Genomic DNA, 27,705 nt, shown 5'->3' on the forward strand with positions numbered 1-27,705 from the left:
TGTAAACAATTTTAAAACATTCCAAGCATGCAATTTTTCACATTAGAATAACTGAGTAAAGTTTAATTTTTTTTTCAAAATTAAAAATTTATTCTATAGAAGATCTTGTTAAGAGGGTGATAAGGAATAGACAAGAAAAAATATTTGCAAACCACATATCTGATAAAGGACTCATACATAGGATACATACTCTCAAAGCTCAGTGGTGAAAAAGTAAACAATTCAATAAAAAAAATAAAGTCAGGGGCTCCTGGGTGGCTCAGTTGGTTGAGTGTCCGACTTGGTTTCAGCTCAGGTCATGATCTCAGGGTTCATGAATCTGAGCCCTGCATCTATCTCTGCGCTGACAGTGCAGAGCCTGCTTCGGATTCTCTCTCTGCCCTACTTCAGCTTGTGCACGTGCTCACTCACTCTCTCTCAAAAAAAGAAATAAATAAGCATAAAAAAATTTTTTAAATAAGCCAAAGACATGAAAAGACATTGACACTCATTTTGTTGAAACCACAGTATTATACCACTGCATTCTTTGCCGAATGGCTAAAATAAAAAGTAGGGATAACACCAAATGCTGGTGTGGATGAAGAAAAACTGGATAATGTATTCACTGCTGGTTGTAATGTAAAATGGTACAGCCACTCTGGAAAGAGTCTGGCAGTTTTTACAATATTAAATATGCACTTACCTTACAACCCAACAGTTACATTCTTAGGCATTTATCTCAGAGAAATGAAAACATATGTTCACAAAAATCCTATACACAAATTTTCACAGTGCATTTATTAGTAACAGCCCAAAACAGGAAACAACTGAAATGCCTTCAGTAGGTGAATGGTTAAACAAATGATAGTACCACCGTGGAACACAACAGAATGCTACTTAGCAATAAAAAGAAATGAATGATAGGGGTGCCTGGGTGCCTCAGTTGGTTAAACGTTCGACTTCAACTCAGGTCATGAGCTACGCTTGGTGGGTTCAAGCCCTGAATGGGGCTGTGTGCTGACAGCTCAGAGCCTGGGCCCGTTTCTGATTCTGTGTCTCCCTCTCTCTGTGCCCTTCCCCCACTCACACTCTGTCTCTGTCTCAAAAATAAATAAATAATTTTTTAAAAATTTTAATGAATTATTGATGCAGGCTACTTTTGTATTTAGGTTACACATTTGGATATGACTATTCGTGAGCACAGGGGAGAAATGGAGCAGAAAATAATTAAATTAGAGGGTACTCTTGAGAAATCAGAATTGGAACTTAAAGAATGCAACAAACAGGTAAAGTATTTAAAATTACATATTTTAGGGGCGCCTGGGTGGCTTAGTCGGTTAAGCGTCCGACTTTCGCTCAGGTCATGATCTCACGGTTCGTGGGTTCGAGCCCCGCGTCGGGCTCTGTGCTGACTGCCAGCTCAGAGCCTGGAGCCTGTTTCGGTCTGTGACTCCCTCTCTCACTGACCCTCCCCTGCTCACGCTGTCTCTCTCTCTCTCTCCTAGAAATAAATAAAACATTTAAAAAAAAAATTTTTTTAATTACATATTTTAAATTGTTTTAAAAAAATAACTGTAAGCATCTGTTGTTCACATTATGTGGCTTTTTAGTAGAATACATACAATACAAATTCTACATAATTTTAATTGTCTTGTACATACTATTTTAAATTCATTTTTCTCCTTTTAAGTTTTTCCCCAGCTTTTTGACATTTGACAGAAATTGTGTCTACTTGAGGTGTACAGCATGTTTTCCTATATATATACATTGTGTAATAATTAACATATCCATCACCTCAGTTATTTTAATTATTTATTTTTGGTGAGAACGCTTAAGATCTATTACCTTAGCAAATTTCAAGTATACAAATACAATATTACTGACTGTAATCACTAGGTTGTATGTTAGGTTTCCAGAACTTACTCATCCTGCATAACTGAAACCTTGTATGCTCTGACCAACATTTGCTCGTTTTCCTCACTCCCCAGCCCCTGATGATTACCTTCTTAATGTTATTTTGAATATAGTTTTTCTCGTATCAGTATGTCCAAATATTTATCACCATGTGTGCATGTTTGAATATGTACAAAATATCTCTGGAATGATTTTCAAGTAATTCCCTTGTGTGGTTACATCTAATGAAGGAAAACAGTGGGAAGGGGACTTTGTTTTCACTAACTAGTTTTTTACCTCTTAAATGTATCTTTGTAAGACCATGAAACACTGGTTGCTTTAATGTACCCTCATTTTTATTTCTTACACAAATGTGATTGAGACTTTCATCTCTTTTGTGTATTTTAGGTATACAAATAAGCTTCTTATTAAGCATAAAGATTCTGATATTAGTGTCTAAGTTATGATGGCATTAAGGAAAACACATTTTTGTATTTTGCTACTTTAGATTTATATGTTTAAAACTTGACTTCCTTGGATTGCAGTTAGGATTAAAAAATTATTTTTCCTTACTTACATTAACATTATTCTTTTTAAAATTCAGATAGAAAGTTTGAATGAAAAATTGCAAAATGCCAAAGAACACCTTCGAGAAAAAGAGTTTATAACACTACAAAATGAACAGGAGATAAGTCAACTGAAAAAAGAAAATGAACGAACCCAACAAAAGATGAAAGAAATGGAAAGTGTAAGCAAATTATTTCTTCCTAAGAAACACACTAATATTATCTAAAGAGTGATATAAATCTTTATGTTTTAAACTAGTTGGTTTTAATATATAGAAGCTGTGCCGTATTTTTGGGCTAATTATTTGTGTCAGGCACTCACTAGTTTCTTTGATTTTTTTATATATTTTATTCTGATGTTCCACTTATAGGCAAGAGCATCATCCTATTTGTCTTTATATTGCCCACAGTCATTGTCGTGTTATCTCTCACATAGTGAACCCACAATATGTGTTCACTTGGTCAACAAATATTTACTGAGAACCTACTGTGTGTTAGAGCTGGAGATACAGATATTAATAAGATACACTCATTTATCCTTGAGGAACCCTATCCAGAGAATGAATGAACAGATAATTGTACATTATTGATACCAAATACATTGAGTTAGTTGCCAGATGAAGTTTGAAGACTTCATATCATCAGTTTGCATGTGTGTTGACTGAATTCATTCTACTCACTTGCGTTTTTAAAAACTGCATTTGCTTTTTTTAAATTTATTTTGTTTTAAATGTATTCTAGAGAGAAATGATTTCTAGAGAGAGCGAGAGCATGCGTAAAAGGGGGAGGGGTGGAGAGTTAGGGGGACAGAGGAACCAAAATGGACTCTGCACTGACAGCAGCAGCACGTTTGGTTCAGGGCTCAAACTCACTAACTGGGAGATCATGACCCAAGCCAAAGTCAGACACTCAGCCAACTAAGCCACCCAGGTGTGGCTTCTAAGAGCTTTCATGGGTGTGACTTTTTTTTGTCTTTAAATATCATACTCAACTTTAAATTTCATATATAGCTCTTCATTGTGTTTATCTATCTGCAAACAGATACTTTTAAAGAAAATAAGATCATGCTCTTAACCCATATGGATTAATGGTGGGTTTTGGTTATTCATGCCAGTACATTCTCCATCTGTGAAGTGAATATCAGATATTAGCTTCTTTTTTTTCTTTATATTATTATGTATTCTGCCATGTTATATTCATAATGATAAAGGATTATACAGCTTGCATATTGATCATGAAAAATATACCATTTGTCCTAGCAGTATTTTGTCATTTTCTTATCATTAAAAAAGAAGAGGTACCTGGGTGGCTAAGTCAGCTAAGTGTCCGACTCTCGGATTTGGCTCAGGTCATGATCTCACGGTTTCGTGGATTCAAGCCCCCCCACGCCAAGCTGATGCCAAGCCTGTTCGGATTCTCTTTCTCCCTCTCTATCTGCCTCTCCCCCACTTGGACTGTCTCTGTCTCTCTCAAAAATAAATAAACTTAAAAAAATTTTTTTAAATAAAAAGGAAGGAAAACATGTTTTGAGTATCAATTTCACAGAAACTGATATTCATTCTGTGTTAAATTATAATTTATAGAGATCAAATTGGGATGGGGAAATCAAAAGAGAAATCATAGTAAGAAATAAGTTATCTGTATCATTTCATTTTGAAACCTGCAAATATCTTGTGTATTTCAGGTTGTGAAAGAGCAGGAACAGTACATTGCAACTCAGTACAAGGATGCCATAGATTTGGAGCAAGAATTGAGGTTAACTCGTGAGCAGATGCAAAATTCTCATACAGAATTGGTGGAGACTCGTCGTCAACAAGTCCAAGCACAGAGAGAAATAGAAAGGCTCTCAAGTGAACTGGAGGAAATAAAGCAACTTTCTAAAGAAAAAGTAATCCCTATTCTAATTTTATCTTACTAAAAATCTTAAAAAATTTAACATTTACTTTTTTTTATTTGGTAACTGTGTTGCACACACTGAATGTACTTAATGCCACTGGATTTTTACACTTAAAACTGGTTAAAATGATAAATTTTATGTTATATATATTTTACTAATATTTTAAGAAAAATGTTTAGCGTGGATTTTTAATATAACTAAGAAATCCTTCAGAACTGAGTTTTTGGCCAAACTAATTAGTTTTCAGTAAGTTAAGTTACAAGGTATTTTTAGACTTTCAAGTGAGTTTAAGCTATCATTTGAAGAAAAAAATAAAGCAAGTCTTTTTTAAGTAAAATTTTTACATTTGTAGCCACTCTTATAAGTGAAACTGACAATCTAAATTTATAACTGTTATGAAACCTGTAATCCAGAACCCTTATGGAGAGAAACTGCTTTTAATAACAAGAACTATAATGTAAATTGTTTTTGGTAGAAGGTTAACAACTTTGCTTAAAAATACTTAGAGGTGTGCCTGGATGGCTCAGTTGGTTAAGCTTCTAACTTCAGCTCAGGTCATGATCTTGCAGTTCATGAGTTTGAGCCCTGCGTCAGACTCTGTGCTGATAGCTCAGATCCTGGAGCCTGCTTTGGATTCTGTCCCCCTCTTTCTGAGACCCTCTCCCACTTGCACTCTGTGTATGTCTCTCAAAAATAAACATTTTAAAAAAATACTTGGATTGATATGCTTGGTTTAATTACTTAGACTTTGAGAAGAATGTGTTTGTTGGTATTTCAGAAAGTTCCTGTGAGTTTTATGCTTTTTATTATGGTTACTAATATAGTACAGGAATTACATTAAAGTGCCTTTACATTTAATTTTGGTTAACCATGTTTTTATTCACATTTCTGGTTGGACTAATGAAGAATATATAAGGAATTTTTACTAGAATCTGTTGGGTGTTTGGGAGTCTACTAGGAAAAAAGAAGCTATCTACTTTTATCTTATCTCTGTCTTTAAGAGTTGGATGCCTAACTGAGTAACCCACCCAGGCGCCTTATATGTCATCTCTTTTTTTTTATCAGTTCATCAGTTGATGGACATTTGGGCTCTTCCCATAATTTACCTATTGTTGATAATGCTGGTATAAACATCAGCATGCATGTATCCATTTGAATTAATATTTTTAGGGGTGCCTGGGTGGCTCAGTCGAGCATCTGACTTCAGCTTGGGTCATGATCTCATGGTTTGTGGGTTCAAGCCCCGCATCAGGCTCTGTGCTGACAGCTCGGAGCCTGGAGCCTGTTTCAGATTCTGTGTCTTCCTCTCTCTGTCTCTCTGCCTCTCGTACTCTGTCTCTCTCTCAAATACAAATAAGTATTAAAAAATTTTTTTGCATTAATATTTTTGTATCCTTTGTGTAAATACCTAGGAGTGCAATTGCTGGATCATAGGGTAGTTCTATTTTTACTTTTTGAGGAACCTCCATACTGTTTTCCAGAGGGGCTGCACCAGTTTGCATTCCCACCAGCAGTGCAAGAGGATCCTTTACTCCAGATCCTCCCCAACATCTGTTGTTTCCTGTGTTGTCAGTTTTAATCACTCTGACAGGTGGTATCTCATTGTAGTTTTGATTAGTTAATTGACAGTTTAAAATATTTCAACTCAGAACTCCAATATTCATGTGTAGATCTTTTAATTTAGGACAGAAATCTTGTTTTTTATGTGTGGGCAGCATCTTTGCTTAGAATTCCACCCAGCCTTTTTTCATTAACCATATTCCTATTCAATCATCTATTGTTCCTAATTTTGGTTTCTTTATTTAAAATTATTTTTTTTTAATGTTTTATTTATTTCTAGGAGAGAGAGACAGCGTGAGCAGGGGAGGGTCAGAGAGAGAGGGAGTCACAGACTGAAACAGGCTCCAGGCTCCGAGCTGGCAGTCAGCACAGAGCCCGACGCGGGGCTCAAACCCACGAACTGCGAGATCATGACCTAAGCGAAAGTCGGACGCTTAACCAACTAAGCCACCCAGGCGCCCCTAATTTTGGTTTCTTTAAAGTAGAAGAAAAATTAAGAGACACTTGTAAATCAGAGTGTAACATCTCTTATATTTTACATGGAGTTTCCCATAATATTTTACAACTATTTTGGCTGCTTCTAGTTGGGCAAAAAATGTTTGTGACTCATTCATTGAGCTGTCTCAAAGCATAAAACTTTTTTTTTGCATGTATATTTCCTCAGTGTTTATACATAATGTATATTAAAAGTCCATAATTAGAATCACAAGCACAACTAACATAAATAGGTTTGGATAAATATAGACCTGCCTCTTGATATAAGCACACAGTGCATCTAGTGAACAAAATGCATAGGCAAACCTTAGAGTAAACTGTTACCTGCCAATGTTCAGTGTGCTGTGGTTATTAATTTGCTTTACATATTACATTGGTTAGTGAACTTATGAGAAACAGTAGACTAATACAGTCCCATTTGTAGTCTTTTAAATGTCTAGATTTTAAAGTATACCATTTAATAGGTTAACTTTGTATATGTGTGTTTATATAGTATAAAAGATTAAAGTACTTCCACAGATACACACAATGGGTTTAGCTTTAATAACCAAATAAACAAGTTAAATAACTTTTCCTTAATATGTCATTTTTAAGGAAGCTCATGGAAACCATTTAGCTGAAGAATTGGGGGCTTCTCAAGTACGTGAAGCTCATTTAGAAGCAAGAATGCAAGCAGAAATCAAGAAATTGTCAGCAGAAGTAGAATCTCTCAAAGAAGCTTATCATCTGGAGGTAAAGAAAATGTAATTTGTTCTACTACTCCCTGCTAAAGTGGATTGACCTATCTAAACAAAAGTAGAAGTCTAACTTCTGAATATTCATTATAGAATAATTCATTGTGGTGTTCATTTCTGGTAGCTTAATGTAACTTTCACATACACTGGAGTTAAGAGCTTAAATTCTGTAGGCAGGCAGCTTGTTTCCAAATCTCAGCTTATCACTTAGCACTTATGTGACCTTGAGCAATTAATTAACCTCTCTGTCTAAAATGGATATAATAATGGAACGTACCTCATAGAACTGTCTTGAGGATTAAACAAATAAAGTTAAAATTCTTAGACCAGACACTGTCTCATCATCATCATCATCATCATCAGTATCATCAAAATCATCAGTTATAATATAGCACTTGACAAAACTAACTGGAAAAAATAAGCTGGAGGTATTTAGTAAACAAAATAAGTAGTTTCATGTGATATGAATCTATAATGCTTTGCAATTTCCAATATTTGTTCTGATAGTAAGTTACATAGAAAGACAAGATTAGAACCTGATACTTTTTATCTACTAGTATGTCCTGAGCCTTTATACAAATGAGCAATGTTATCAATTAGAATAGCATTTCTTATCTATTTAAAAACTACATTTGAAGATATACAAAAGATATATTAGACATACATAACTTACGGAGTTCAAATAAAGCATTTTTCTATATCACAAATACATTTATATTAAACTCCTTTCTAAGGAGTTTTGGACCATCTTTGTGATAAATTGGTAGAGGTTGTAGTCACTGCATCTTGCAGATTCAGATCTCTTTGAAAATATTGTATCTGCCAAACAAAACACATTTGCTGACTGAATCTTGTCCCAGGCTAAGGGATTCCAACCCTTGGTCTTTAGAGACAAGTGGAATGCTGTTGGATTCATCATAATTATTTAATAAGTATTAGTTATTCAACTAAGTGACCTTCAGTAATAACTAGTCCAGCTCAACTGTTTACCAGCAACTACTCTTTACACTTTTATTATGTGGTCTCTGTTCTACTTTTATTCTTTTTTTTAAAAAATTTTTTAATGTTTATTTATTTTTTTGAGAGAGACAGACAGCGTGAGCAGGGGAGGGTCGGAGAGAGAGAGACACACACACACACAGAATCTGAAGCAGGGCTCCAGGCTCTGAGCTAGCTGTCTGCACAGAGCCCGACACGGGGCTCGAACCCACAAACCATGAGATCATGACTTGAACTGAAGTCGGATGCTTAACCAACTGAGCCACCTAGGCACCCCTACTTTTATTTCTTATTATCCAGTTTCTTACTTTAGGTTTTGTAAGCCCTGTGAAATAATTTATAAACAAGTAGTACGAAACATGAATTGTAAAAATTGGTTCTATTGCTGTTTAATATTTGGTACTAATGTTTTAAATATATGATATAAAAATAAAAATTTGTTACATGTTTTTATCCTCTTTGGTACTTGACAGATTTTTTTTTTTTTAATGTTTTATTTATTTCTAGGAGAGAGAGAGAGACAGCGTGAGCAGGGGAGGGTCAGAGAGAGAGGGAGTCACAGACCGAAACAGGCTCCGGGCTCTGAGCTGGCAGTCAGCACAGAGCCTGATGCAGGGCTCGAACCCACGAACCGCGAGATCATGACCTAAGCAAAAGTCGGACGCTTAACCGACTAAGCCACCCAGGCGCCCCTTGACAGATTTATTTTTAAAGCATGTATGTTTGAATACAAAAATGACGGAGTATGTCATTAAAGTAACAGTATAAAAGATCAATAATTTTTAACAGCATTTAAAAAATTATAGGTTTCAGAATTGTCGGAAATAATTATTTTATATAATATTATATAATAATTATAATTAATTATTGCAACATCCTGATACTTTTTACAAGAATTAGGGTTTTTTTTAACTTTTTATTTTGGAAAATTTTGAAAGAATGGTATATATCTTCCTATATTTATTATTCAACTTTAGTAATTATCAACTTGTGGCTAATGTAATTTCATCTATAACTATGTTGACCATTTCTTTCTAAAAGGGAACACTTTTGAGAATGAAAAGGAGTGCTATTAGTAACTACACTAGGACACTAGGCATAAAACCCAGTCAGTTCTGGGGTGCCTGGTGGCTCAGTTGGTTGGGCAGCCGACTTCGGCTCAGGCCATGATATCATAGCTCGTGAGTTCAGGGCTCACATCAGGCTCTGTGTTGGTGGCTCGGGGCCTGGATCTTCCTTCAGATTCTGTGTTTCTCTACCCCTCCTCACCCCTCTGTCTCTCTCAAAAATAAATTAAAAAAACAAAAACAAACATAAAAACCCAGTCAGTCCTAGGCAAATTGGGAAGTTCCATCATTGTATCTTTAACCTCACTCCCATTCCCCCACATATCTCATTCTATCTTGAAGCAAATCCCAGACATCATTATTTCATCAATAAACATTTCAATAGGTATCTCCAAAAGATAAGGTCTATTTTTAAGAAACCTAACCACAATATTATTGTCACACCTAAAAGTTGACAATAATCCCTTAATATTATCAAATATCCACTCATTGTTCGGATTTTCCCAATTGTCACAAAGATGTCTATATAGCCCGTTGTCTTTGGCTCACTGTTCTTAGGTAAATTTAAGACTATAGGTTTCTTCTCCCTCTTTTTTCCTCTACTAGGTTATTTGTTGAGAAATCAGATGTTTGTTTTTATAAACGGAATTACTTTAGTATAAATGGAAGTGGAAAGTATTAGAATGTTTTTGAAACCAACTCTGCCCTATTTAATTCTTTTCTTTTTCAATTTTGGGGGTGTGTAGATGATTTCACATCAAGAGAACCATGCAAAGTGGAAGATTTCTGCTGACTCTCAAAAGACTTCTGTTCAGCAACTAAATGAACAGTTAGAAAAGGCAAAACTGGAATTAGAAGAAGCTCAGGACACTGTAAGCAATTTACATCAACAAGTCCAAGACAGGAATGAAGTAATTGAAGCTACAAATGAAGCATTACTTATTAAAGTAAGTAAACATATAAAAGTACATAAAAGACATCAGTCAAAAGGTACTTTTGTGACTTATTTTCCTCACCCTTGTAGTTTGTAAAGGAAGATTTGACCAGTTTGAATAAAAAACATTTTATTTAGAAGACATTGGATGTAGGGATTATGAGTATGATTTATATCAGATTACCTCAGGAGAAATAATTTATAAGTGTTCCAACACAAACTTAAATTTTTTTAAATTTATTTCAGTTTTTTTGGTAAGAACATGTACTTTCTTCTCTCAGCAAATTTCAGTCATACAATACGGTATTACCAACTGTAGTCACCATGTTATGTCATATCCTCAGACCATATTGTCTTTTAGCTAAAAGGTTTTACTGTTTTACTAACTTCTGTTTTCCCTACTGTCCAGCAAACCCTTTTCTACCTGCTGTTTCTATGAGTTTGACTCTTTTTTTTGTTTTAAATTCACATATAAGATGATACCATGAACTATTTGTCTTTCTATGTTTTATTTCACTTAGCATAATGCCCTCAGGGTCTTTGCATGTTGTTACAAATAGCAAGATGCCTTTCTTTCTCATGGCTGAATAAAATTCCATTGTGTATATATAGATACCATATCTTCTTTATCCATTCATCTATCAACAAACACTTTGGTTGCTTGCTTATCTTGGCTATTGGGAATAAAGCTGCCATCAATGAACTTGGGAATACGTACATCTCTTTGATATCCTGTATTAATTCCTTTTGCGTATATATCCAAAACTGGTGTTGCAGGATCATATGGTATTTCTATTTTTAATTTTTGTGGAACCTCCATATTGTTTTCCATAGTGGCTGTGCGATTTACATTCCACCAACAGTGGACAAGGGTTCCCTTATTTGCACACCCACACCACACCAACATTTGTTATCTCTGGGGGTTTGTTTTGATGTGTTTTGATACTAGCCATTCTGACAAGTGTGATGTAGTATCTAATTGTGACTTTGATTTGCATTTACCTGATGATTGGTGATGTTGAGTACCTTTTCACATACCTATTACCCATCTTTATGTCTTCTCTGGAAAACTGTTCAGTTCCTCTGCTAATTTTTAATTTGGATTGTTTGGGCTTAGTTTATATGAGTTCTATATATATTTCGGGCCTTCACCCCTTATCAGATACATGATTTGCAACTATTTTCTCCCATTCTGTAGGCTGCCTTTTCATTTTATTGATTGTATACACTGCTGTGCAGAAGCTTTTTAATTGCTTATTATTTGATTTCATTGCCCTTGCTTTTATGTCCTATCCAAAAATTTATTGCCGGCTTGATGTCAGGTACCTTAGCTCCTCTTTTTTCTTCTAGGAGATTTATGGTATCAAGTCTTAAATTTAAATCTTTCATCCATTTAGAGTTGATTTTTGTGTATGGTATAAGATAGTGGTTCAGTTTCATTCTTTACCATCTGACCGTCCAGTTTTCCCAGCACCATTTACACAGATAGTATCCTTTTCCCATTGTATATTCTTGGCTTCTTTGTCACAGATTAATTTCCTATATATGCATAGGCTTATTCCTGGACTGTCTGGTCTGTTCCATTGATCTGTGTGTCCATTTCTAAACCAACACCATATTGTTTTTCTTACTATAGTTTGTAATGAGAAAGTTTGATGCTTCTAGCTTCCTTCTTTTTTCTTAAGATTACTTTAGATATTTGGGGTCCTTTTTGGTTCCATACAGATTTTAGGATTATTTGTTCTCTATTTCTTTGAATAATGCATTTTTTATGGAATTTTAATTGAATTGATTGCTGTAGATTGCTTTGAGTAGTATATTTATTTTGTATCCTGCAACTTCACTGAATTCATTTATTCTAACAATTTTTTGATAGTGTTTTTAGTGTTTTCTATATATATTATCATGTCATCTGCAAATATAAACAACTTTACTTCTTTCCAATTTGGGTACTTTTTAATGCTTTTTCTTGACTAATTGCTCTGGGTAGGACTTCCATTACTGTGTTAAATAAAAGTGGTGAGTGGGCATTCTTTTCTTGCTGCTCTTACAGAATGCTGAATTGTGTCATATGCTTTTTCACCATCTGCTGAGATGATCTAAAGATTTTTATCCTTCATTTTGTTAATGTGGTGTTATCACACTGAATTTTGGTGTTTGTTTTTTTTTTCCAATAGTGAAACATCCTGGCATCTGTGGAATTAATCCCTTGTGATCGTGGTGTATGATCCTTTTAATATATTGTTGAATTTGGCTTTTCTGTTATTTTGTTGAGGAATTTTGCATCTATATTCAAAGATACTGGCCTCTACTTTTCTTGTGGCTTCCCTTCAGGGTAACATTGGCCTCATAAAATGAGTTTGAAAGGGTCCCCTCCTCTTCTGTTTTTTAGAAGAGTTTGAGAAGGGTTGGTATTAATTCTTCCTTAAATGTTTGGTAGGATCTGCCAATGAAGTCATCTGGTCCTGGACTTTTGTTTCTTTGAAAGGTTTTGATTACTGATGCAGTCTCCTTACTATTAATTGGTTAGTTCAGATATTCTATTCATATTGTCTTGGTAGGTTTTATGTTTCTAAGAATTATTTGTTTCTTCTAAGTTGTCTAATTTGTTGGCATAGAAGTCTTTGTATCCGTCTATAATGATCCTTTGTATTTCTCTGGTAGCAGTTAAATGTCTCCTCTTTCATTTCATATTTTATTTGGGCCCCTTTTTTTTCTTGGTAAATCTAGTTAAAGATTTGTACCTAATTTTTTATCCTTTTAAAAGCTCTTTTTTCAGTTTCGTTGATCTATTATGTTGTGTATTTAGTTTCTATTTCTGCTCTGATCTTTGTTATTTCCCCTTCTCCTAATTTTGGGCTTAATTTGTTGTTATTTTTCTAGTTCCTTAAAGTGTGGAATTAGGTTATTTGAGATCTTTCTTGTTTCCTAATGTAGGTGTTTATCACTATGAGCTGCCCTTTTAAAAATACCTTTTCTGTATCTCATAATTTTTGGTATGTTGTATTTCCATTTTCATTTGTCTCAAGATAATTTTTTCTAATTTCTTTGGCCTCTTGGCTACTCAATAGCATATTTTTTAATCCCAACATAATTGTAAATTGCCAATTTTCTTATAATTTATCTCTAGTTTTATACCTTTGTGGTTAGAATATATTGATATTTCAGTCTTATAAATTTATTAAGATTTGTTTTGTGGCCTACCACATAGTCTCCCTTGGAGAATGCTCCTTGTATGTTTAAGAAGAGTGTGTACAGGCCTTGTATTATATGGAATGTTCTTCAGATGTCTTTTAAGTCCATTTGGTCTTATGTGTAGTTCAAGTCCAATTTTTCCTTATTGATTTTTCTGCCTTGATCTATCCATTGATGAAAATGGGTATTTAAGTCCTCTACTATTATTATATTTCTTTTTCAGCCTTCAGGTCTGTCAATATTTGCATTATATTTATGTGCTTCAATGTTTTTTAGGCCCATAAATATTTATGTAATCTTTCAGATTGACCCTTTTATCATTGCATAATGACATTATTTGTCTCCTGTTACAGTTTTGGCTTAAATCTTGTTTTTTCTGCTGTGAGTAGAGCTACTCCACGATTCAACGCTTCTATTCATTACCCTGTGCTCATTACAAGTGATAAGCATCTTTAATGCCCATCACCTGTTTTACCTATCTACTCACCTCCCCTCTGGTAACCATCAGTTTGTTCTCTTTAGTTAAGAGTCTGTTTCTTGGTTTATCTCTCTTTTTTTTTCCTTTGCTCATTTTGTTTGTTTGTTGGCTTTTTTAAAAAAATATCTATTTAGGGGTGCCTGGGTGGCTCAGTTGGTGTAAGCACAGACTTCAGCTCAGGTCATGATCTCACGATATGTGGGTTCGATACCCGCATTGGGCACTGTGCTGACAGCTCAGAGCCTGGAGCCTGCTTTGGATTCTGTGTCTCCCTCTCTCTCTGCCCCTCCCCTGTTTGTGTTCTGTTTTTCTGTGTCTCTCAAAAATAAAAAAATGTTAAAAAAATTTTTTTAAAACTCTATTTATTTTGAGAGAGAGAGAAAGAGAGAGTGTGCATGTGCATGAGTGGAGGAGGGGCAAAGAGAGAGGGAGAGAGAGACTCCCAAGCAGGCTCTGCACTGTCAGCAGATGCGGGACTCGATCTCATGAAGCATGAGATCGTGACCTGAGCCAAAATCAAGAGTCAGACAGTTAACTGACTGAGCCACCCAGGTGTCCCTTTTTTGTTCGTTTCTTGAATTCCACAGTAATCAAATGGTATTAATCTTTGTCTAACTGACTTATTTCACTTAGCATTATACTCTTTAGCTCCATTTATGTCATTTGCAAATGGTAAGATCTCATTCTTATTTGTGGCTGAATGATATTCCATTGTAAATATATAGAACATCTTCTTTATCCATTCAGCTGTCAATGGACATTTGGGCTACTTCCATGTTTTCGCTATTTTAAAAAATGCTACGATAAACATAGGGGTTCGTATATCATTTTGAATTAGTGTTTTTGTATTTTTGGGTAAATACCCAGTAGTGCAATTGCTGGATCATAGGGGTAGTTTTATTTTTAGCTTTTTGAAGAACTGCCATATTGTTTCCACAGTGCCTGCATTAGTCTTTTTCTCCACATCCTTGCCAATACTCATTGTTTCTTGTGCTGTGGATTTTAGCCACTGTCACAGTTGTGAGGTGATATTGTATTGTGGTTTTGATTTGCATTTCCCTGATGGTTATTTATTTTGAGCATCTTTCAGTGTGTCTGTTGGCCATCTCTATGTCCTCTTTAGAGAAATGTCTGTTCATGTCTTCCACCAATTTTTAAATTGGACTGTTTGGTTTTTTGGTGTTGTGTTCTATACGTTCTTTATATATTTTGGGTACTGTTTGTCACATATATCATTCGCAAGTATCTTCTCCCATTTCATACGTTGCCCTTTAGTTTTTTTTATTATTTCCTTAACTGCAGAAGCTTTTTGTTTTGATGAAGTCCCAATAGTTTATTTTTGCTTTTGTTTCCCTTGCCTCAGGAGACATATCTAGAAAAATGCTGCCATAACTCATGTCAGAGAAATTACTGCCTGTACTCTCTAGAATTTTTATGGTTTCGGGTCTCACATTTAGGTCTTAATCCATTTTGAGTTTATATTTGTGTATGGTGTAATAAAGTAGCCCAATTTCACTCTTTTGCATGTAGCTGTCCTACTATCCCAGCACTGTGTGTTGAAGAGACCATCTTTATCCCATTGCATGTTCTTGCCTCTTTTATCTGAAGATTAATTGACCATATAATTGTGGGTATATTTCTGTCTTTCTCTCTTTCTGTCTTTTCTCTCTTCCTTCCTTCCTTCCCTTCCTTCTTTTCTTCCTTCCTTCCTTCTATCTTTCCTTTCTTCCTTCCTTTCAGAGAGAGTGTGAGCAGGGGAGGAGTAGAGAGATTGGGAGAGTGAGAATCCCCAAGCAGGCTCCATGCCCAGCACAGAGCCTGAAGCAGGGCTCAAACCCACAAGGCTCAAACCTACAAACTGCGAGATCATGACCTGAGCTGAAACCAGGAGTCAGACACTTAACCTACTGAGCCACCCAGGCACCTTGGGTATATTTCTGGGCTTTCTGTTCTGTTCGCTTAATCTATATATTTGTTTTTTGTGTGTGTGCCAGTACCATACTTGTTTTGATTACTACAGCTTTGTAATGTATCTTGAAATCTGAGATTATGAGATCTCCAATCTTGTTCTTTTTCCAGATTTCTTTGGCTCTTCAGGGTCTTCAATGATTCTATACAAATTTTAGGATTATTTGTTGTAGTTTAGTGAAAAATGCCATTGATATTTTCGTAGGATTGCATTAAATCCGTAGATGTTTTGGGTTGTATGGACATTTTAGCAATATTCTTTTAATTCATGAGTATGGAATATATTTCCATTTCTTTGTGTCATTTTCATTTTCTTTCATCAGTATTTATAGTTTTCAGAGTCCTGATCTTTTACCTCCTTAGATAAGTTTATTCCTAGGTGTTTTTTTTATTTTTCATACAATTGTAAACGGAACTGTTCTTTTAATTTCTCTTTCTGCTACCTTATTAGTAGTATACAGCAACGCAATGGATTTCTGAATATTGATTTTTGTATTCTATGACCTTACTGAATTCATTTAACAATGTTAGTAGTTTTTTGGTGGAGTCTTTAGCATTTTTTATATATAATAGTATCATATCATCTGCAGATAGTTTCTTCTAATTTGGATGACTTTTATTCCTTGTCTGATTACTATGACTATGACTTCCAATACTGTGTTGAATAAAGATGGGGAGAGTGGACATCTTGTCTTGTTCCTAATCTTAGGTGAAAAGCTGTCAGTTTTTCACCATTGTTGCGGACAAAATGACACAAAAGACAGGACACACACAAAAGACAGAGACACAACTCCGGCCGGAGGAACAATTCTACGCAAGCCCCTCTTGCGGTTTATTTTATACCCCGGTAACTGGATGCAAACTGAAATTTACAAAATACCTACTTTTACAAAACAAGGGCAAGTAGCCAAACACATTCCAAGGACAGGGGGGAGCAAAGGGAGGAAGTGACCACAACATGTTTACTAAGAGGCCTGCACACAATTCCAGCCTTCTCCTTGTTTCTAAGGAGGGCATGTTCCCTCGTTTGCAAGCGGACCATTAAACTTGGATACTGTGTGCAGGCCTCCTGGCAGAGCATCCTGTTTGCAGGAATGCCTTGCCCAGGCAGGGAGCCCCGTGTGCAGGCACATCCCTGCGTCCCTAACCACGCTTTCTTGTGGTCACTGTCGGGCTCCCACATCTCCCCCTTTTTTCTGAGAAGCAGTAGCAAACTGTAAGGCGGCGAGAACGCGTTGTCTGTCCTTTTTTAGTTGTTGCCTTCTTCGCCAGCACCGGAAGACTAAAATAATAACACAGCATAAAAGTATTATGAATAAAGTATTCACGAGAACAGTTCCAATCAGAGTAGACACATGTCCAAGAGGATTCAAATTATTCATCCCTTCTTGCAAATCCCTTAATAGATCGGACCCAGTGATGTCAGGTAGTGTTTTGCTAAATGTAGACAAAATTTGCTGCTCTAACTCCATAATTTCCTTAGTTAGGATTTGATGCCCTGTTAGTGACCGTTTCACCTTTTCCCAACCCTCACTTATGTTGAAAGGCACAGAGGTTATACATAATTGAGAGGAATTCCAATCACATTTCAATACACTTTTTGTGGATAAAACAGTTAATTGATCCCCAAGCCATGAAACAGTATGTTGAAGATTTAGTACATCAGTTGCAAGTTGTGCATCCAGATCTCGTTGTTGTTGCCATAATAAATGAGAGTCTTTATGCCACTCCCGTACAAAGTCTGCTGTTTGAATCCCTTAATGCAAAGCAAGTCCAGCCACGGCAGCGGTCGCAGTGACTACAGCCACTGCAAGAACCGAAGCTATGATTAGTCCAAGCATGCGTCGGGACTGGTGAAGCAAGGTCTGTAGAGCAGTCCCCAAATGAGATACAGCAAAAGAGTCCGACCAAGGTCTTGTCAAATTTACAGGCAGCCATACTTCGGTTCGAGTTTTAACAATTACCAATGAAAAATTAAAGGTATTGATTTGTGTTCAAAATTTTTCCACCATGACTGGTTTACACATTGTGTTAAATTACAATGATTACATGATATAGATCCCTCTGTAGCATTCTAAGTCCAATTCTCATACATCAATACAAAGGGGTATTTTAGACAAGCCGTAGCAGAATAGGATTTATTAACATGCAAGTTAACATGAAAGGGACCTGAACTGTCAGTCTTATCCAAAGTATAGTTTCCTGTCCATATAGTGAGATTCCCTGAAACTGCCCATAATTTCCAAATATTCCCTTGAAAGTGGGGATACCCTAACAATTGCAACTGAGGGGGAACAAGTGCAAACTGCTGCCATTTTACGGTTTCATTACCATTACCCATTAAAGTACCATTGATTCGATGCCATTTGAGTGATCTGTTAGACCATTTTTCCAAAATTTGACCATGATCAGGGCTCCAATCTACAATAACAAATCCAGAATAATTAATGACCTTAAAAGGCCGATGACTTCGACATCTTTCCCATTCCAAAGATTCTAGAGAAGGAATTAAAAAAAATTAGAAGGGCATAATGGTATAAAGGTGTTAGGATGGTGACTCATCGGCGTCGTAGAGGTGTTGAATCCCCTGGTGGAAACAAGTACAGTAAACACAGCAGGATGGTAATTATTATATGTTACCCCCCAGGTATTATAAGAGTAATGATTGTGCTTTCTTGTAGAGAGGCAAAAGGGATGTCCTCCGATGCATACGGGGAGGCCCTCTACTGCAACAGTAACATTACTTATGTTATATTGATTATTATGATGGTACAGATGCTCAATTCCTCCACACGCGGGTGGTGGGAAGAAAGAAGTTTCATAGGTGCAAACCTGTACTTCAGGTTCACCCCAAGAGACAGCTCTCACAAGAGGAGGATTAGGAACATAAGCCCAATAAGTATATTCTATCGCTTGCGCATACATTACCTGACAGGTAACCACAGCCATCATAGCCAACAGCAAACTAGTAGGATTACGAGGTTGACCAGCATTAGCAAGAGTTTTCTCAGCCTCCTGTGTAAGCTTTTTCAGTTGCCCCCATGTTGGAGGGGACGCAGATCGGGTAGGGAAGGTAAAGCTCCAATGTGCAGAAAGCTCTTCAAATTTTTGTACAAAGCGGTCATCCATTATGAATCTTGATCAGTCGAGTTGGGGCCCAAAACCTAAAATTATCAACAGATATGAAAGCATAACCTCGCCCCAAATATATCAATGTTGCTGGAACCCAACCTTTCTTTTTATCTTTATACCAAATGAGTGTATTCAAGATCTTCTTTTCCTCTTCTTTCCTTTGAAAATGTAATTCTGCCGCTGTTAGATTTTTTTTACTCCAAATATTCAGAAAATTTAAAGTTAGTAAGGTTTTATTCAAAATGTCTTTTGGTTTCATAAATCTCTCCTGTTCCCCCTTTTTTATTTTTTCAATATACTCACGTAAAGTACGATTAGCCCTTTCAATAATAGCTTGTCCTTGACTATTATAAGGAATACCAAAAATATGATTTACATGATATTGGGATAAAAAATGAGCTAATTTTGTAGATTGATAGGCGGGTGTGTTATCAGTTTTTAATTCAATTGGGACCCCCATAACTGCAAAACAAGATAATAAATGAGAAATAACAGCGTCAGCATTTTCAGAATGTAATGCAGTAGCCCATTGGAAATGTGTGCATGTATCTATAGTATGATGGACACATTTTTGTTGTCCAAAGGATGAAATAAAAATTACATCTATTTGCCATACCTGATTTACTTGCAATCCTCTTATGTTGACACCTGGTGGGGTAAATGGTAAGGCAAAAGGTGCACAAACAGAACAAGAGCGAACAATATTTTGAGCTTGTTTTCTGGTAATAGCATAAGATTTTCTCACTCCTTTAGAATTGGTATGTTGCAAATGATGTTCTTGTTTTGCTGCTTCTATAGGATAAAGCAATGCATCAATTACAGCATTTCCAAATGATAAGGGTCCAGGAAGGGCGGAATGTGCACGGATATGGGTAAATAAAATTGACTCTGAACGCCGCAGGAGTGATCGTTGTACCTGATAAAACAATTTGTCAATATCCGTCTTGAGAGTTAGAGGCAGTGAAACCTGAGGAAGCTGCAAACAAGAGAGAACAGCATATCGAGAATCTGAAACAATGTTAACAGGAAGTTCAGGAAAGTCTTGCAGAACTAAATAAACAGCCCATAGCTCAGCAGGCTGTACAGAGGAGAATGAGTGGGGAAGAACTTTAGAACATTCAAAAGTCCAATATCCTGCAGTGTTTTTATTTGCATCAGTAAAAACAGTAGGTCCCTTAACTGGAACATCTGAAATCGGAGATTGAGGTATCATAGGGTTAGTTCGAAGAAAATCAATCAATTTAGATGACGGATAGTGACTAGAAAATGAACCAGGATATGAAGCGAGGGAAATCTGCCAATTTTCATTAAACTGTAAACATAAAGATATTTGAGCATTCGTTAGCTGAGTAATAATCTGGTGTGGTTCTTTTCCTGATAATTGCAGAATACGATTGCGACCCTTCTGTATAAGAAATGCCAATTTATCCATATATGTAGTTAATTTTTTGGAGAAACTGTTAGGCAAAAAAACCCATTCTATTAATCCTTTTTCTTGAGCAATTGCACCAGATGGAGAATGAGGAGTATGAAATACTATGAATAAGAGAGGTTGAGATGCAGAAATATATGTTAAAAAACCATTATTTAATCTTTGCTCAACGAATTGAAGCTCCTGCAAGGCCAAGGGGGTTAAGATTCTGGGACTATCTAAAGCTGCGTCTCCTTCTAAAGTAGAAAATAAGTGTTGTAATTGATGAGTAGGAATCCCAAGTACCGGGCGTAGCCAATTAATATCTCCTAACAGTTTCTGAAAATCATTTAAAGTTTTTAAATGGTCTCTTCTAATCTGTAATTTTTGAGGCCGGATTCGGTGTTGTTCTAATATAGTCCCTAAATAAGAAATGGGAAGATCCCTTTGAACTTTCTCTGGTGCTATATACAAATTATACTCTTTTAAAGCCTCTTGTACCTTTAAGAAGAATTTATCATGTTCAGTAATACTAGGAGCTGCTGGCAAGAGATCATCCATATAGTGATAGAGAATATAGGTAGGATACTCTTGACGGATAGGCTGTAAAGAACGAGCTACAAACTCTTGACATAAGGTAGGACTATTTACCATTCCCTGAGGCAAAACTGTCCACTGATAACGCTTAACAGGCTGAGCGTGATTAAGAACAGGAACTGTGAAAGCAAATTTATCTCTATCTTGTAATTGTAAAGGAATAGTAAAAAAGCAGTCTTTAAGATCTAGTACCATTAAAGACCAATTTTGAGGAATAAGAGCGGGAGAAGGAAGGCCCAGTTGTAAGGCTCCCATAGGTTCAATACATTTGTTAACTTCTCTTAAATCAGTCAGCATTCTCCATTTGCCCGATTTCTTTTGTATAACAAACACAGGAGAATTCCAAGGGGAAGTAGAGGGTTCTATATGGCCAAGTTGGAGTTGTTCTGATACTAATTGCTGTAAAGCCTCGAGCTTTATTTTTGGTAATGGCCACTGCTCAACCCATTTAGGAGTATTAATTATCCATTTTAATGGGAGTGCCCGAGGAACTTGAGCAGTGGCCACTAGTTTTCTGATGGAATGGTTACAGAAGCCCCCATGGGAGAGAGAAGATCCCTTCCCCATATATTAATAGGTATACTAACAATATAAAAAGTGACAAAAGCTGTTTTTCCATTATGGAACTGGCATTGTAAAGGATGAGCACTTTTCCAAACATCTGCAATGGAGCCTAATCCTGTTAGCATTAGAGGGCTTTTTACTTTATTCCAATCCTGGGGCCACTGTTGAGAGGAAATGACTGAAACATCTGCCCCCGTGTCTATTAACCCTTCAAAGTTCCTTCCCTGTATGGTCAAGGAAAGAACGGGTCGAGAATTCTTAATGAGCGTTTCCCAAAATATATGTTGTCCAGTACTTCCAAAACCTCCTGACCTTTCATTAGGAAGAGCAGAAAAGGGAAGATAAGATAAAAGAAGTATTTGTGCCACACGTTCTCCAGCTAATAGTGAAAGTGTAATAGAAGTAGAAACCATGATTAAAATTTCTCCAACAAAATCAGAGTCAAAAACTCCAGGAATTAAAGTTAGACCTCTTAAAGCTGCGCTGCTGCGGACCAATATTAAGCCAAAGGTGCCTTTAGGCAATGGGCCAAATATGTTTGTTCTTAATTTATAAATGCCACCTCCCGGAGACAAAAGAACATTTTCAGCAAGAGGCAAATCAGCAGCCGCACTCCCTGAAGTAGCAGAGCGTAAATCTGACACCATTAAAGGTTTGGTTATCCCTGAGGTAGTAGCCATTTTTAAGGGTTGTTGGGAAATAAAGGGGTCACTTGAGGAGTGGGAGGCGCAGCCAATTGAATCCCCGGCATTGTCCTTGGGCTCCGGACACTGAGGCCCGCCAAGTAGTTTCCCGACTGTGGGTTGCCAATAGGATTGCCATATTTATCAGTTTTAGAACGACATTCATTGGTCCAATGAAGCCCCTTGCCGCATTGGCGGCAAAGCCCAGGGGGCTTATTTCGTCTCGTATATCCTTGTTTAGCCTTCAATTTTCTGCAATCCTTTTTCATATGTCCAGGCTTCCCAGAATGGTAACAATTTCCACCCTTAAAGGGCTTCATAGCCTGAGCCAAAGCAGTAGCAAAAACAGCAGCATTATGTTCAGTGCCTCCCACTCCTGAACAAGCCCTAATATATTCAGCTATAGAAGCTCCCTGCCCCTTTAAAGGGCCCAAAACACGTTTACATTCCGGGTTTGCATTTTCAAAAGCAAGTGTCTGCAAAAGTATCTCCGAGATTTCATCACGTCCCACAGCTCGCTCAACAGCCACCCGCAATCTAGCAAGAAAATCAGTACAGGGTTCACTGGGTCCTTGTAGAGTTTTTGTGAAAGAAGGCTGAGCGTGGCCAGTAGGTACAACACGGCGCCAAGCCCTAAGAAACACCTGGCGCACCTGCTGTAAATCCTGGTCAGAATATTGAACCTGATCTCTCAAGGCTCGAAACTGTCCCTCTCCCATCAATTTATCCTCCAGGGGACCAGGAGGGTTCTGCCCCTCATTAATTCGAGCCTGCTTTCGGGCTTCCTCGTCCCACCAACTCCTTAATTGCAACCATTTGGATCCTTCAAGCACAGCCTGAGTGATAGCTTCCCAATCCAGGGGTAGAACCAATTTTGTTTTCCCTATAGAGTCTAACATAGCTAATACAAAAGGGGATTGGGGACCATATTGAGCGACAGCAGCTTTAAGATCCTTGAAAAACTTATATTCAAAAGGCGAATATTGAACATTAACCATATTGTTGGGAGCTGCTTGCCGCTGAATTGGAAATAATTGTGGGGGATCAATGAAACTACCAGAAGACGCAGGGATATCATCATCATAGAACATAGACACAGGAAAGGAGAAGGAACGTCCGTCTCGACCCACATCCGGAGCCCCATGAGATACCGGGAAAAGAGAAGCATAGGGAGGGGCCGTGGGAGTAGGAACCCTCTTTGTTCCTTCATTTTGCGTTTTCCACCACTGTTGAAAAAGTCGAGTCACTTTATCAACCCCGTCGTTCCATCAGATGATGAGGAGGACTCACTAGAACTATCAGATTCAGCATCTGATTCCCCATCCCTGGAATGCAAAGTGGCAGCCGCAGAAGCATCATTTAAAGCGGCAGCCTCTGATTCCTTTTGTGTCTCATTAGAGACGTCCTCATAGATTACCTCAGATTTTATAGATTTAGTTTCACTATCTGTAGAAAGCAAAGCAAGTGCTTGAGTGATGGCACTACATAGAGTCCACAGTTTCAAAGGAATTATGTTACCCTTCTGATGCTGTTGCCGTAATTCCTTCTGTATTAATTTCCATTCCTTTAAGTTTAATTGTACTTTAGGTTGGCACTTAAACCAATAACAATGCTGCTTCACAAGGCGAAATAATTCTGATAAACGGTGACTAGATGCCTTCACCCCTATGGAGTGGAGAAGTCCTTTGACTAGCTCCATGTATTGTGCCTTTGCTGATGGGGAATTCCCCATAATTTTCCCGAAAGTTCCCCTGCCTTGGACCTACAATCCCAGAGGGGTACTCACCCTTTCGGTTTCGTTCGCCCTCAACCCCAAAATTGGAAGCCAGAAGTTGCGGACGAAATGACACAAAGGACAAGACACACACAAAAGACAGACAGAGACACAACTCCGGCCGGAGGAACAATTCTACGCAAGCCCCTCTTGCGGTTTATTTTATACCCCGGTAACTGGATGCAAACTGAAATTTACAAAATACCTACTTTTACAAAACAAGGGCAAGTAGCCAAACACATTCCAAGGACAGGGGGGAGCAAAGGGAGGAAGTGACCACAACATGTTTACTAAGAGGCCTGCTCACAATTCCAGCCTTCTCCTTGTTTCTAAGGAGGGCATGTTCCCTCGTTTGCAAGCGGACCATTAAACTTGGATACTGTGTGCAGGCCTCCTGGCAGAGCATCCTGTTTGCAGGAATGCCTTGCCCAGGCAGGGAGCCCCGTGTGCAGGCACATCCCTGCGTCCCTAACCACGCTTTCTTGTGGTCACTGTCGGGCTCCCACACACCATGGAGTATGATGTTAGATTTGGGTTTTTGATGTATCGCCTTTATTATATTGAGGTATGTTCCCTCTAAATATACTTTGTTGAGAGTTTCTATCATGAATGGATGGTGTACTTTGTCAAATGCTTTTTCCTCATCTATTAAAATGGTCAGATGATTCGTATCCTTTCTAGTGTTGATGTGATGTATCACATTGATTTGTGAATAGCAAACCACCTTGCATCCCTGGAATAAATCCAACTTGATCATGGTGAATGATTTTTTTTTATGTATTGTTAGATTCAGTTTGCATTTAATATTTTGTTGAGGATTTTTGCATCTTATGTTCATCAGTGATATGGACCTGTAGTTCTCTTTTATTGTAGTGTCTCTTCTGGTTTTGGTATCAGGGTAGTCCTGGCGTCATAGAATGAATTTGGAAGGTTTCCTTCCTCTTGTATTTTTTTGAATAGTTTGAGAAGAATAGGTATTAACTCGTCTTTAAATGTTTGGTAGAATTCACCTGTGAAGTCATCTTGTCTTGGACTTTTGGAATTACTTGATTACTGAACCAGTTTGATTACTGGTAATCAGTCTGTTCAGATTTTCTATTTCTTATGGATTGAGTTTGGGGAGGTTATGTGTTTCTAGAAAGTTCTCCATTTCTTCTAGGTTGTCTAATTTGTTGTCATGTAATTTTTCATCATATTCTCTTAGAATCCTTTGTATTTCTATGGTGTCAGTTCATTCTCCACTTTCATTTCTGATGTTGTTTATTTGAATTCTCTCTCTCCCTCTCCATTTTTTTTGTTAGTCTACCTAAAGGTTTATCAATTTTGTTGATCCTTTCAAAGAACCATCTCTTGGTTTCATTGATCAGTTCTAATTTTTTTGTTTCTTTTTCATTATTTCTGCTTTAATCTTTATTATTTCCTTTCTTCTGTGGCCTTTGGGTTTTGTTCTTTTTTTTTTTTTTCTAGCTCCTTTAGATATAAGCTTAGATTGTTTATTTGAGATTTTTCTTTCTTCTTGCAGTAGGTCTGTATTGCTATAACTTCACTTTGCAAACAGCTTTTGCTGCATCCCAAAGATTTTAGACCACTCTGTTTTCATTTTCATTTTTCTCAAATTTTTTTAGAATTTCTTCTGGATTTCCTGGCTGACCCATTCATTGTTTAATAACATGTTGTATAACCTCCATGTATTTGTGTTCTTACCGCATATTCTCATGGTTTGATTTCTAGTTTCATAGCGTTGTGTTTGGAAAAGATGCATGGTATTACTTCAGTTTCTTTGAATTTGTTAAGACTTATTTTGTGGCCTAATGTGATCTATTCTGGAAGATGTTTGTGGTGCACCTGAAAAAATTGTATCCTGGGTGCCTATGTGGCTCAGATAGTTAAGTGTCCGACTTCAGCTCAGGTCATGATCTCATGGTTCATGGATTCAGGCCCCACATCAAGCTCTGTACTGGCAGCTCAGAGCCTGAAGCGTACTTCAGATTCTGTCTCCTCTCTGCCCCTCCCCACTAATGCTTGCTCTCTCTCAAAAATAAACATTTTAAAAAATGTGTATCCTGTTTTACAATAGAAAGTACTGAATATATCTTAGATCCGCCTGGTCCAATGTATCATTCAAGACCAGTTTCCTTGTTGATTTTCTCTTTGGATGATCTATCCATTGATGTGAGTATTAAAGTTCTCTACTATTACTATATTACGATCAGTTACTACCTTTATGTTTGTTATTAGTTGCTTTATGTATTTGGGTTCTTTCATATTGGGTGTATAAATACTTACAATTGTTATATCTTCTTGTTGGATTGTTCTCTTTATGATTATGTAGTATCCTTCTTTGTCTCTTACAGTCATTGTTTTACAATCTGTTTTGTCTTATAGAAGTATTGCTGCACTGGCTTTCTTTTCATTTGCATTTGCATTATAAATGCTTTTCCATCCCTTCATGGTTTTTTTTCTTTCATAGTTCATTGTCAGGTTGGTTTCCATATAACACCCAGTGCCCATCCCAACATGTGCCCTCCTCCACGCCCATCATCCCCCTTCCCCTCTCCCCCACCCCCATCAGCCCTCAGTTTGTTCTCAGTATTTAAGAGTCTCTCATGGTTTGCCTCCCTCCTTCTCCCCAACTGTTTTTCTCCTTCAACTCCCCCATGGTCCTCTGTTAAGTTTCTACTGTTCCACTTATAAGTGAAAACATATGGTATCTGTCCTTCTCTGCCTGACTTATTTCACTCAGCATAACACCCTCAAGGTCCATCCATGTTGCTACACATGGCCAGATTTCATCCTGTCTCATTGCCATGTAGTATTCCATTGTATAGATTAACCACATCTTCTTAATCCATTCGTCAGTTGATGGACACTTAGGTTCTTTCCATGTTTTGGCTATTGTTGAGAGTGCTGCTGTGAACATTAGGGTACATGTGCCCCTATGCATCAGCACTCCTGTATCCCTTTGGCAAATTCCTAGCAGTGCTGTTGCTGGGTTATAAGGGAATTCTATTGTTAATTTTTTGAGGAACCTCCACACTGCTTTCCAGAGGGCCTGTACCAGTTTACATTCCCACCAACAGTGTAGGAGGGTACCTGTTTCTCCGTATCCTTGCCAGCATCTATAGTCTCCTAATTTGTTCATTTTAGCCACTCTGACCGGTGTGAGGTGGTATCTCAGTTTGGTTTTGATCTGTATTTCCCTGATGATGAGGGACGCTGAGCATAGTTTCGTGTGTCTGTTGGCCATCTGGATGTCCTCTTTGGAGAAGTGTCTGTTCATGTTTTCTGCCCATTTCTTCACTTGATTATTTGTTTTTCGGGTGTGGAGTTTGGTGAGTTCCTTATAGATTCTGGATATCAACCCTTTATCTGATATGTCATTTGCAACTATCTTTTCCCATTCCCTCGGTTGCCTATTAGTTTTATGGATTGTTTCCTTTGCCGTGCAAAAGCTTTTTATCTTGATGAAGTCCCAATAGTTCTCTTTTTGCTCTTGATTCCCTTGCCTTTGGGGATGTGTCAGGTAAGAAATTGCTTCAGTTGAAGTCAAGGAGGTTGTTTCCTGCTTACTCCTCTAGGGTTTTGATGGTTTCCTGTCTCACATTCAGGTCGTTCATCCATTTTGAGTTTATTTTTGTGTATGGTGTGAGAAAATGATCTAGTTTCATTCTTCTGCATGTTGCTGTCCAGTGATCCCAGCACCATCTGTTAAAGAGGCTGTCTTTTTTCCACTGGATATTCTTTCCTGCTTTGTCAAAGATTAGTTGGCCATACATTTG

The 27,705-nt window shown here is 37.2% G+C and overlaps 1 protein-coding gene across 3 annotated transcripts in view; it reads left to right on the forward strand.

The window, feature by feature from the left end:
- Positions 1-27,705, forward strand: part of CCDC18 (coiled-coil domain containing 18) — a 137,057-nt gene that overhangs the window by 73,483 nt on the left and 35,869 nt on the right. For all 3 annotated transcript variants that reach the window (XM_039236484.1, XM_039236482.1, XM_039236483.1), the window contains exons 24-28: positions 1,149-1,265; positions 2,477-2,620; positions 4,123-4,326; positions 6,985-7,122; positions 9,937-10,137. In XM_039236484.1, coding sequence (XP_039092415.1) covers positions 1,149-1,265; positions 2,477-2,620; positions 4,123-4,326; positions 6,985-7,122; positions 9,937-10,137 — 804 coding nt within the window. The remainder of the gene's footprint in view (positions 1-1,148; positions 1,266-2,476; positions 2,621-4,122; positions 4,327-6,984; positions 7,123-9,936; positions 10,138-27,705) is intronic.

The sequence above is a fragment of the Hyaena hyaena genome, unplaced genomic scaffold (genome assembly GCF_003009895.1).
Source record: "Hyaena hyaena isolate Hyena2069 unplaced genomic scaffold, ASM300989v1 scaffold_111, whole genome shotgun sequence".
Classification (NCBI taxonomy): Eukaryota; Metazoa; Chordata; class Mammalia; order Carnivora; family Hyaenidae; genus Hyaena; species Hyaena hyaena.